The following is a 13,453-nucleotide window of genomic DNA, read 5'->3' on the forward strand; positions in this document are numbered from 1 at the left end:
AGTATTTTTAATTGAAAAAAATTAATTATAATAATTACAAAATACAATTTTTAAAAATCATTAAGAATTCGCAAAAAAAAGAAAGTTATAGTTATAAAAAAATATGATACAAAACGTAATTGAAAAATCGGAGAATATTTTATTTCCATTTTCTTCAAATGTCACATCACCAATAAACTCCTCCTCATCAGTAAATAAATTCTCCTCACTGCCTAACTCTTCATCACTATTAGGAATTATACCATTTTGGCTCATTTTATCTGCTTCGAAAATCACCTTTTCATTTTTCAGTCATTCCATGTATTCACTATTCGGAGGTTAGATTTCCTTCCTTGTTATTCTCTTTTAATAGGTGATGCGCATGCGCGTCATGCGTTATTTCGGGTTTCAGTTGACTATAGTCAACTGGAAAGTAGCGGGTTTCAAGCGCCTACCCACACTCAACTGTTAGAACAGTGGGTTTCAGATGAGTGTGGGTAGGCACTTGAAAGCCGCTACTTTCCAGTTGACTATAGTCAACTGAAACCCATACGAGGGGGCTACGCCCCCTGCTCGCTCCGCTCGCCAACCCCCATATGGCCCATATATGCCCCCCATATGAACCCCATCACCCTTATTCTGAACCTTGTGACTCTTAATCTGACCCTCGAGACCCTAATTTGGACCCATGTGACACAGTTTCTGGCCTTTCATTTTGGAGTCTTAATTTCAAGTACCAAATTTTCATCGCCAGAATTCGATTTGGATTTTTATAACAATAAAAAGAAGGTCATAAGGGTCAAGAGGGTCAAATACCTTATTTGACATTATTATGAAAGTTGATTTAATGTTACAAGGAGGGGTAACGGGGGTAAACCTTTGTAACCCTACTGACTCTTTAGGGTCACAAGGGCCATAAGGGCTTCAGGGTCCCGATAGATTACAAGGGTCAACATCCCTTAATTGTGATTGTTATGGGTCTTTGTTATTTTGACCCCCATGACCTTTATTTGAACCCTTATTCTGAACCGTGTGAGCCTTAATCTGCCCCTCGTGACCCTTATTTTGACCTTTGTGATTCTTAATTTCTATGACCCTTCATTTCTGACCCTTAATTTTGGAGTGTTAATTTCGAGTACCAAATTTTCATCACTAGAATTCGATTCGGATTTTTATTGTAATAAAGTCACAAGGGTCAAGAGGATCAAATCTCTTATTTGACATTGTTACGAAAGTTTATTTGATGGTACAAGGAGGGGTAACGGGGGTAAAACTTTGTGAGTCTGCTGACCTTTTCGGGTCATAAGGGCCATAAGGGCGCCAAGGTTTCTTATGATTATTATGAAAGTCTCTTGGGATTATTATAAAAGTCTTTTTCATTTTGTTCATTTTGAACCCCATGACCCTTATTTGGATCCTTATTCTGAACCGTGTGAACCATAATTTGTCCCTCGTTACCCTTATTTTGACCTTTATAATCCTTAGTTTCTGTGACCCTTTATTTCTGTTCCTTTTTTTAGAGTCTCAATTTTAAGTACTAAATAATCATCACCAGATGTCGATTTGGATTTTTTATAATATGGACAGATGGAGGAACGCGAATGAATAATGTATGTTTCGTACAAAATAATGTATTCTGCAATATTCAAAATTCCATTTTCCACTGATTAATGCATGATGCCCTCACCTTTTGGAATGACTACTCCACCTCATTTGCAGAAATAAATCCAATGATGAATGATTTACTCCACCAAAATGATTCTCATTAAATGTTCTTTGATTCAGAACTAACTTCATTATCGCTTCAAAGTTTTCATAACCCTTGAGATTTCATGCATGAGCCAAATCGTTAAAAGAATCATCAGAATCCGGGCTTGTCGTTCAGTCATAGTGCAAAGATTGCAATCCTTCTTTCGTCTTTAAAGAATGAAATTCATTACGTTGTTCCCATGCTTAGCCAGTAAATATATGTACACATAAGACAATTTTTTTCTCGTCGTTGGAGAGACGGGGAGAACAGGTTCATAAGTTTTTCAACTCAAATCGTAGATCTTATTTTGTTTTTTATTTCTTTGTTTGTACGGTCTTTTCCTTCATACAGATGAAAATATAGGAAATTTATAGAGGTAGCCTTTATCGAGTGAATCAAATTAATTCTGGAGCACTCCATTCCGTGCTGTTCTCCTTGATAATCATCAAACCCTGGGGAAAATTTCATTCAGACGTCCAGCGTAGTATTTTTGTTTTTTTTTTTCAATTACAGTTTTACATAAAAAAATCTCAGAGCTCTTCCTAATGAAGATCGTCTCCCATTCTCTTAATTATATTTTGCTTTCGGTGATTAAGTGACAAATACTTAGTCTGTGTCCTTCAATGTTGACATTGCATTACTCATGTGATATTTCAGTACCTTTTTTTATCTGTTTCTTGGATTTAAGGATATCAAGCACTCCGCCAATTTCTTTTATAAAATCTTTTGCAATATTTGTGGTTGAACACCGTAGCTTGCATCAAAAAGTCAATTTTACACTAGAAAATTTCGCTATTATTACATTGTTTCAACTTTTTTTAAATCTAAACTTGACGTTCAATTGAGTCTTTGCAGGAAACATTTAAAAGTCGGGAGAAAAATTAGGAAGCCTACTTTTTGGGGAAGACTTCTGAAATAATTGAAATGTTGATATGGAAAATTATTATTTTTTGAATAAATTAACTTAGTTCTTTAGACACTCAACGCTGTAACATAATTTTGGCTTAAATTCGGGATACAGTTCGGGAAAATTTTTACCCAGTGATAATTCCATTAGAATTTGAAGGAATCTCGTCACTAGAAATTTACAATTTGATGAAAAAGTTAATGAAAATTGTAAATTTCAAATTATCTATTCCATGAAAATTAACAGAAATCAGAAAAATTCAGGTGAATATATTCTTAAATTTGCAATATTCATCTTTTCAATAGTCATCTTTTGATTGCAAATTCTAGGAAGATACGGAATTCTTGTTTTGATGTGGCTCAACAACTTGAAAATCCATTATATTATCCCCCAAATCGGATGCAATGTCGCTCTAATAACAATTCCTTCTAAACTTGTCATGAAGTTTCAATTTTTTTCCAACAGTGAACTCGAATTCAATCTCCACGTCTTTATGTCCCATTCATTTCTATATCTCTCTTCCCATAATTCCAGAACTGAATATTGACAGAAATCAATTACAAACTAAGAAAATCAGTGTCGGTCGCTCACTCCCGCGATGGGGGTGACCCATTATGGAGATAACCAATAACGTCTCGATTTGTTGATTAGAAAAAAAGAGAAAATTTTGAAAGTTTCATCCAAAGAACTGAACAACCGCTGAGACGATTCCGCTCAACATCCAATAGTTAGAATCGAGTTATGTGAAGCCGCATCGATTATACTAAATTAATTATATCTTGTTCCGTTTGTTCAAGTTTTATGCGAATAACTATACAACCACTGAGGCGATCGTCTTCACAAACTAATCAGTCACTTTGTCAATGTGGAGTTATGTATACTTGGATAATATTGATAACATTCCGCACCTTTTGAGCCCAAATGATCCTCTAGGGTCTAAAATCACATCGCTGGAGAAGATGAAAAGAACAATTCAGAGAACTAATGCAGAAAATGTCATTCAAGTGACGCCGATTATGCCTGAACTACTTCAAAATTTCACTCAACTTGACAATTTGATTAAACGCATTGTAATATGTGGAGATATCCACGCGTTGATTTTGTTTTATTAAAATATTCTTTATGGAAATAATTCTAAAATGCTCAATAAACAGTCTCACGGTGTTACTTGAGTCCAGCTGGGGACATATGGTTGTATTAGTGACGCAAAATCGGGAGAATACTTACGCAGCATTTTAGGCTAGCGCCATTTTTCAGCCTCTGGAATAAGGAAGAGTACGGCAGGAGCCGAAGTTGGACGGATGTCCACTCCTAGCCAAAAATGTTGAGTAAATAGTTCCGCGCGCGATACCGAACCTAATTAGTTATCATTTGATTTTATAGTATCGATTCTATTGAACCAATATACTTCAATTATAATTAAATGGAGTTCGATTATTAAATAAACCCTTCTGGAATCCTATCTCAACATGGTCTAGAATTTGGACGAAGTTCGGGTCAATAAGGTGGCCCTAAACCACCAAGAAAAATAATAACGGACTTCAGTTTTCTTCCACGATATACAAATTGCTATCAATTTGTAGATAGTATCTGGATTACCTCAACCAAAAATACCGAAAAAGAGAAAACAAAAGTCATCAAATTGTCGAAGTATGGGAATATTGATATTCCAACTCTTATTTCTATTCGAACCAATTGAAAAACCCAAAAAAATAATTAAAAACAAAATTTGAGTGTGCCATACACTCCACATGAATAACGCAGGGTTTAAAAGCTCTAGCGGATTCCCCTTGGATTATCGTGACAAGACCCAACTCATTCGCAATGGAAAATGAATATCATCAAAACTTGTTTATATTTCCTCTACCATAAATTGGAAAAACTCAATTTTACTAAAATCCGATGCAGTAGCTTAAATTCAAATTTCTATGAAACACATTGCCATGGTTATCACAACATTGAGGGGATTAATATCATGAAAACTTTCGAAGAGTTTGCAGATCAATATTGCAAAATTTCACAATAACCACCGATACTTCTACCAAATAATGATAATAATAATGTACCATGTGCCATGTGCAAATACTATGATATAATTTTTGTACGATATCTCACGCAATTCAAAGCAAAGAGCTGGAATAATTTCAGACCCCTAATTTTCCGAATGAAAATTATAATCTCTGGTTACACATTAACATAGAAGCATGATCACAGTGCGTTATGACAAATTCACATGGGTTTTGTAGCCATGGTTCACCATCAATTTGTACTGCATAAGAATCGAGTAATTTAATCTGTAAAATAATATAAAATTAATAGTAGTTGATTAAAACAGTAAATCATCATCGGTTTGTCATTTCAATTATTCATGAAATGTTGGTGGTTTGGGGTGAAGAGGGAGAGAGGAAAAACAATTATTACCTTGACCGTTTTGGCTTGACCCAATCGATGAGGCTGCGAGAGACCAACTTGCAACTGGGCAATATGAAATGATGAATAAATCGCGCACACTTCTAGTTTTCCATCATTTATGCTCTGCATATCGAATCCTTCATTGCCTATCAATAAATGAGAAAATGTGACATTTCGGCGGGGAAAATTTTTGGAAGTATTACTTTGTTATTGCACTCACCCTCGAGTCGCAGCTCCCAGAGTTTTACTCCAGCTCCCCACGATGGGATATTCAGGATGACAATGCTCTCGGCCGATGGTAAATTTATTTGCTCACCGTCTAGGTAGACTTCAATTTTCTTGTCGAGGTCTTTGCATTCTCTCTCCACTACTTGTTGTGTACCAAAGCCCAGATACAATAACTGGGAATCAATAAATTGATGAATAATACAATAGTGAAGGAATGATACGAGATAGGAAAATTTTTTGCTGGGAGTTTATCTGCAGAATATTACGAATTGAAGGAAGATGGTGATGCTTCAAGCAATATTCTTTTGCCGTGGAGACAAATAAGAGCTTTAAAAAATTGTCGAAAAAATCAATCGGTTTGTCAGATTGAAAATCGTTTATTCGAAATGGACCTTCAAATTAACTCATTCGGACTTTGTTCGCCAAATTAAGATAAAACGTTCGAGAAAAATTTATGTCAAAACATGGCGTTTGCACTGAACAATTCTTTTGGATTTGTATTGAAAGTTTCATTCGTGTTTACCGTTTCTAATTGAAACATTTCACAGTTTTTCTCGACGTTTTTCAAGGTTTTCGCACTGCGTTTTTATTATTCTTTTATTTTAGAAATCAGGTGAAAAGAGGCATTTTTGTAGGAGCAATCTCAAAAGAAGAAGTTGTATAGAAAAAAAATGTCTTTACAAAATTGCGTTTTCTGATAATCAATATCCTTTTTCCGTGGAGACAAATAAGAGATTTATAAAATTCTCGAAAAAATCATTCTATGTTTACCAGATTCCCGGTCTGGACTATCCATTTTTTTCAGTAAAATTTTCTGGTTATTCATATTGAGAATAATCCCGATTCTCTTCCTACCTCATCCAAATCCCATGCAATTATTTCCTATGACGTCACAAAGATCTGGAACGCTATATAAATTCCTTTCTTTAATGTTTTTTCATCTTTTATTCAAAATGGACCCTCAAATTAACTCATTTCGGTTAAAACGTTCGAAAAAAAATTATTTCAAAACCTGGTGCTTTCGCTCAACAATTCGTTTGGACTTGTATTGAAAGTTTTATTCGTGTTCACCGTTTCTAATTGAAATATTTCACAGCTTTTCCGCACGTTTTCCGAGGATTTTTCACTGCTTTTTTGTCGTTCTTTTATTTTAGAATTCAGGCGAAAAGAGGTATTTTTATAGGAACAATGTCAAGAAAAGAAGTTCTACAGAAAAAAATATTTTGAAAAAAATTGCGTAGAAAAGTTTCGGAATTTTTTGATAGTCAATATCATTTTTCCGTGGTGGAAAATAAGAGCTTTAAAACATTCTTGAACAAAACATTTTATCTTCATCAGGCTGAAAATCTTTTATTTGAAACGAACCCTCAAATTAACTCATCCGGGCTTTCTTCGCGAAATCACTCATCAAGATAAAACGTTCGAGAAAAATTTAGATCAAAACCTGGCGTTTTCGCTGAACAATTCTTTTCAACCTGTATTGAAGATTTTATTGGTGTTTATCGTTCGTAATTGACAAATTTCACAGTTTTTTTATTGTTCTTTTATTTTAGATTTCACGCGAAAAAGGGAATTTTTATGAGAACAACTTCAAAAGAAAAAATGGTATGGGAAAAAATGTTTATTAAAAAAAATTGCGCAGAAAAGTTTCGGAATTTTTAAACAAATAGACGATCCAATAGAAGCTCAATAGATATTCAATAAAATTTTCAACGTATGCATTAGGTTTTTTTATAATAGCTTTTTCATATTAAACTTCAGTGAAGAAGTTCATTTAGCCCGGAAACCAATGATTTTATGGGAAAAATGTTGAGAAATCCTTATTATAACTGTTGGAAAATATAAAAAAAAGTATCTTAATTTTTCTTTTCGACAACACATATTGTCAGTATAATATCAATAGACAAGTCCGCTTATTTAAAAAAAATATGATTTAAGGACTCGAAAAATCTGCGAAGAATTGGAATCATCTATTTGTATTTGTATTTGTAAATAACTCATTATGAATTACCACTCCACAATCTGACGATATCTTCCCACTATTATAAATTGTTCTCCTTTTGTCCCAGACCTGAATTCATTGGAGCCATACCTTATTGAATATCCTGTGGCTGAAGAGATAAAATTTGCTCTCTCTCGTTCGATGGAAATTCAAAGCCACCTGAGCATCGACGCCCACACTCATATAATTATACATAAACATCCTCTGTGGTGTGCCACGAAAGCCGAGACTACGACTGTCGGATTTCATCGTCACCGCCCACCTGTGAGATTCAGTTACACATATATATCCATTCTTTTTCTTAGATTCAATAAATATCAATCATTTGATGAATTCAACGAGACAAAAAAAGGAATTCTGTAGTCGTATACCTGTCAAGTTTGACCGAATGGGCCGTCTGAATGCATTGCAAAATATCTGTCGGATCGAAATTTGAATCGTGCTCCTTTCCCCAGCCCATCACACGAGACAAGTCGTTTCCTGTGCCCAGTGGCAATATTGCTACGGATGGAATTGGCTGAAAGAATAATACGTGAGGAGTTATAATATCACGAAAAAATGATGCACACTTAAACTGATCTTTTCATTGTTTTTCCCCCCCAAAAAAAAAGGATTGAGGAAATTCGATTTTTCGAAATAGAATATTTCTATTCTATTATTACAGGGAAAAACTTTAGGGAAAATTATATGAGAAAATGTAAGTCATGCGAAATGCTCTTTCGGGAATTTTTGCGTAAAAACTCGCAAAAAATCTGAAGCGAAAAATAAATTTCCTCTCTTGAGTTCTGGAAAACTCCATGAAAATTCACGCGAATAACAGTGATTTCTGAGATGCTGCAGCGATACATCATAATTAGATCAAATTACGTCATTTTTACGTGATTTCTACAGTATTTCCAAGCAAAATTAGGAAATGTAAAATTGAAAGAATTCAACGCTTCCATTCGGACGCAAAAGTGATTTTTTGTAGAATATAATTTAAATAACACTGAGTACGATTGACAAGTTTGATGACCATCACTGTACAAAGTACTTTAAGGATATTCAAATACTTGGGCTCTTTTTGCTCCAACGAAATGCTTTTCTACTTTTGTAATCAAACAGAAGAGCTTTCATTTAAGCTCCATTTGAACCTAAGTTTCCAGACATTCTATACAATGATTTTATTATGTAAACTTTGCCAGTCTGAATGTGAATCTCGATATTGAACCGTTAGAAAACATTTGAAAAATCTGAAGAAAAATTAGAAAGTTTACTTTTGGAGAAAGATTGATGAAATAATTTAAAAAATTGCAATTTTTCAAAATTACGAGAATTTTTAAAAATAAGTCATATCAATTTTCCACCATATAAATCATTTGTTCGGAATCGTAAAAAATTTATTCATATTCAGCATTTTACCACAAATCGTTTTCATGCATAAAAAAATTAGGTTTCGGAAAGTTGAACAATTTTAATTATTTAATTATAAACAATAAATGCTTAGTTATAAACAAATAATAATTCTATGCAAAATGTAATTTGAATGACGCCGAATATTTACGTTTTTTTCAAATTTTATTCACGCAATTTAATTGACAAATTTAATGATTGAAAATGGTTTAATCTATAGTGTGGTCTGTATCAAACTGTAAAAGATACTTGGATATCCTTAAGTCGACTTTCCGATTAAAACAAATTGGAATCTTCAATTTTGAGTGCACGGAGACAATTTTGATTGACAAAATCAGATTAGTGAGGAAAAATCACGCGGAAAATACTATTTTTTAATTTATTCCCTCGAAAAACGAAAAAGTTTTTTATGTCATGCGTGCGTGTAAAGTGCAGGTTAACAGGGGCGTTTGGAGGTCGGTAAGTCGAATTTTACACACACCACCAATCGTTCTTCACTTAACAGACGTTCCCAGTTTTACACGCGTCCTATGCTATTTTACTGGTATTTTACACGTTCTCAATAACACCTAGCGACATCTTGCGGTACAAACATAACCCATTATCCCAACCATACACCGATCAGCTGACCATTAGACACTATTTAACGAAACAAATCGCAGTGCAAAAAGCTAAAAAATAAACTACATAATAATAAATAATTAACTCAAAAAGTGAAATATGAATACACAAGAAGATATGTTTAGTGAACACGATGAAATACTAACAGATAATATACTTCGAAACGCTCAGGAAGCAGAGAAATGCTATCAAGAAAAAGCCAACTTTGAAAGAAAAAAGAAAATGAGTATTTTTTCTAAATATTAGAGAATAATTTTTTTTGCGCGATTTTTCTNTTTTCTTCAGGGTGGGGGGGTGGAGAAAAATCACGCAAAACAAATTATTCTCTAATATTTAAAAAAAATACTCATTTTCTTTTTTCTTTCAAAGTTGGCTTTTTCTTGATAGCATTTCTCTGCTTCCTGAGCGTTTCGAAGTATATTATCTGTTAGTATTTCATCGTGTTCACTAAACATATCTTCTTGTGTATTCATATTTCACTTTTTGAGTTAATTATTTATTATTANGCACAACTCGTGAGGTAAGAGAAATGCGGCTCGTGCGGCTTCGCCGCACTCGCGTGTAAAGTCCGACTGGCCTCACTTGTTGTGTAAAATACCATTTCCTGGGGTGAATCTCCCCTTCAAGAAATCCACAAAAAAAAAGATGCAAAATTTCCATAGAAATCCAATAGCATTCCCCCACGAAAGCTCCAGATTATTCAATAAAATTTTCCCGCACGTGAGTGTATTGGATGTCTTCTTTCCCCTCATCTCATGATAATATTTAAATATAAGAATCACCTTCAATTTTAACTTATGGATAGCATTTAGAAGCCAAGCCACAGTTCCATCGCCTCCAGCCACTAGAACATTACATGGATTATCCCCCAGTAGTCGACACCACTCGAGTGCAGCCACCGGATCACGATCCGAGAGATCAACAACTTGTGCAGGATTAAGCAAACGCCGAAATAGAGAAAGTATCTCCGCCCCATCATTATTCCCAGATTTTCTATTGGCTGGAAAATTGGAAATTTACATCAAACGTGATATTATTCACTGTGTCGGCTGGGAAAGGGCAAAATTGAAGTATTGAATTATTCCAATGTCTATGGAGTTACCAACGACGATAAGAGGTTTCCAATTCGGCCAAACTGGTGGAATAATCGAACGTAATTGAAGGCGTTTCCGTACTGCTCTTCGTCTGTTAACAACTTCCAGGCTGTATGGTGGTATTATCATCAGTTTGAACTTTCCAAAATCACATATCTGTGGTGAAAATTGTTTATTACAGTAACAGGGACAGCGATTAACAAATCATTCATTCTTGGTATTATTTATTGTCAACGTACACACGTGTGAAGAATTTCACGCTCCGTTATACTTTCGGAAAGAGTAAGTATAATTCCAGTATTATTATTGTTCTCTCCAACTTTTATTTAATTTTCGTATGACATAGCGCCGTTTTTGACGTGGATACATCTATGGTTTCAATATGAGCGGTCATTTTGGGAAACGGTCTTTATGTGCAACGCCATCTATCGGAATTCTAGAAAATTCTAGAAATTTCGATGAAATTCGAGAAGTTTCTTGAAATTTCGAAAAAATTCAGGGAGTTTCTAGAAAATTCGAGAGAATGCAAGAAGTTTCTAGAAAATTCGAAAAAGAAGGAAAGACCATGGACGTATCCACGTACAATTACAGCCGTATCGAAGATACAGCCGCCCGCAATTTTTTCCAGGAAAAATGTGTTTTCCAGGAAAACTTTAAGACTCGAATTCGTTTTCACACCAAGTTTAATTATTGTATAGCCGGGATTAATTAGAGTTTACTCAGGAATTTGCTGGAGTTTAACCCTAGTATGGTTACCATACGCGCCCCTGCGATTCTGGTCAGCTCTGCGGGGATTCCCCGCCGGCGTGTTATTTAGGCTCTAACGTTGCTGAATTCACTTTACACTGCCCGAGCGCGTTTAGCGAGTTTTCGGCAACGTCGCGTAATGGGCAATTTCATTTAACATGGGAAAAAAAATTCATCTGTTCAAAATAATTTGCTTTCTTTAGGAATTTCGGGAAATATGCTGTTCAAAAAACTACTAGAATTTTTTAGACACTTCAACTGACAAATTCAATTTTTTTGAATTTTTCCTGTTAGCCAGTCAATTGTAATTAAAGAAAAACGACGCGCGGCGGTGTTCCCCTCATATGGTGACCAATCTAAGGTTAACCCAGGTTCTGTGAGAAGTTAGTGGGGACCGTGAATCAATTTGAATAAGTATTTATCGTGATAGACTGGTACCTGAGTTCAATACAGGTAGAAATTTTGATGTAAAAGGCTCATGTAGGTATTGTATAACTTGTTAAGCAATGATGCCGAGGGACTATTCACCGGCGTAATCGTGGTGTCACTCGCTGATGTAATCAATTGTAATCCCAGTGAAATCAATGTAATCATTGTAATCACATGATTACAATATTTGTTATCAAGTTTTTGTCATCATTTGTAATCACTGCAATCATTTGTAATCAGTATAATCTTTCGTAGTTGCTCCTAGTAAGACCGTGAATTTTGTTTTTGAATTTTCGAGCACGTCATTTCTACCAACGATAAATCTCAGAGATCCCTGGACCAATTTTTCTCGGAATCCCAGATGTTTATGGTTCAGAACCTGGCATAGCTAATGCGTTTTGCACAGAGCATTTGTCCGTAGAAAATTGAATTAAAAGAGTTAAAATTTCTTCTTACTCTGGAGAACCAATAACTGAATTATCTCCGAATTATCTGCTGGTAAGTTTCATTCTCCATCAATGGTAAATATTCAGTAAATTTATTTTGCTGATAGCACTTATAAATGCCCAAATTTTTAGATGGAGTGATGGAGACTGCATTCCGCTGTTCTAATCCCCGCCCCTCTTTCCTCATTTCTTTGCAGATTCTAATAATTAATTATTCCAGTAATTCATATTTAATAAGAGGCTATTTTTTAAGATTTCAATGATTACAGATGTTTGGTAATCACAGAATGTAATCGACGAAATCATTTGTAATCATGTAATCACATTCTGTGCTCTTGGTAATTACGGTTATCACATAGGCAATGGTAATCAGTGCGATCAGCCCCGTAATCCTGGGTAGCCGATTACATTTGTAATTGCGGTTTCACCCAATTCGCCTGTGAATAGCGCCTCAAATGATGCGGTTCTCATCATTCGTCAACTTGATTAAAAAGGTATTGAAATATACTTTTCAAGCCCTGATTCAATTGATATTGCTGCTGATTGTTTCAGTAATTATGAAAAAAAATATTTTCTCTTTCAAATCGCATAAACAATATGCTGTAACGAATTGTGCGGCCCCGATCATATTCTGATAGAATCAAGAGAGTAATGTTATAAATTTTTTGAATGATCGTAGAATAATAGATTTTTGTAATAATGTCAATTTTCCCGAATCTGTATAAAAAATTGAATTTTGATTGATGTTAATGAATAGAACTTATTGAAGTCTATATTCATGAAAAAATTCATGAAATTCGGTGGATGCCTTTCAAGAAAATTTCGGAAAAACTATGAAGGAAAAACACATACATACGGACACCATTTTCAATCGCATATTCGGACTTCTTAGACCATATTTAGTAACCCTAACACAAAAAATTGGAAACTTAAATTTGAGCGATTACAAAGCTGACATTCGGAAGCAAAAACTAATTCCAAGTTGAGAGTTACGATCTCAAGTTGAAATTTTTGAATGTCTCAAGTTGAGATTTGAAAATTTCAAGTTAAGATTTTCAGAAGACTAAAATAGAGATTTTCAAGTCGCAAATTAGGACTTTACCGACGTCGGTGGCCGAGTGGGCTAGACGCAAGTCTAGTGTGCGAAAGGTTGTGAGTTCGATTCCCCGTGGAACCGAATTTTTCAACGGAAAGCTCCAGCGAGCGGGAGGTTGCTAATAGAGTAACCGCCTGTACCGGCATGGCTTTCCTGTGGTTTCCCATGCTACTCCTATGTTCTATAGGAGTGCGAATGCGGTATAGTGTAGGATCCACAGCCGCATGCATCGGGTTGGATAGAGTGCCGAAATGGAACCCGAAAAGGAGACTCCAAATGCCGTAAAAAAAATTACGACTTTCGAAAGTCTCGCCTTGAAATTTTCAGATGGATGAAATAGAAATTTTTCA

At 34.9% G+C, this 13,453-nt stretch overlaps 1 protein-coding gene across 6 annotated transcripts in view; it reads right to left on the reverse strand.

Annotated features, from left to right (window-relative positions):
• Positions 1–3,472: 3,472 nt before the first annotated feature.
• Positions 3,473–13,453, reverse strand: part of LOC107048358 (diacylglycerol kinase epsilon) — a 32,936-nt gene continuing 22,955 nt past the window's right edge. For all 6 annotated transcript variants that reach the window (XM_015271507.1, XM_015271506.1, XM_015271504.1 and 3 more), the window contains 7 exons: positions 10,394–10,541; positions 10,074–10,291; positions 7,650–7,795; positions 7,369–7,540; positions 5,269–5,449; positions 5,058–5,194; positions 3,473–4,930 (listed from right to left, as the gene is read on the reverse strand). In XM_015271507.1, the coding sequence (XP_015126993.1) occupies positions 4,808–4,930; positions 5,058–5,194; positions 5,269–5,449; positions 7,369–7,540; positions 7,650–7,795; positions 10,074–10,291; positions 10,394–10,541 (1,125 nt within the window). In that variant the 3' untranslated portion in view covers positions 3,473–4,807. The remainder of the gene's footprint in view (positions 4,931–5,057; positions 5,195–5,268; positions 5,450–7,368; positions 7,541–7,649; positions 7,796–10,073; positions 10,292–10,393; positions 10,542–13,453) is intronic.

This window comes from Diachasma alloeum, unplaced genomic scaffold (genome assembly GCF_001412515.2).
Source record: "Diachasma alloeum isolate Michigan unplaced genomic scaffold, Dall2.0 Dall_scaffold_00187, whole genome shotgun sequence".
In the NCBI taxonomy this organism is placed as follows: domain Eukaryota; kingdom Metazoa; phylum Arthropoda; class Insecta; order Hymenoptera; family Braconidae; genus Diachasma; species Diachasma alloeum.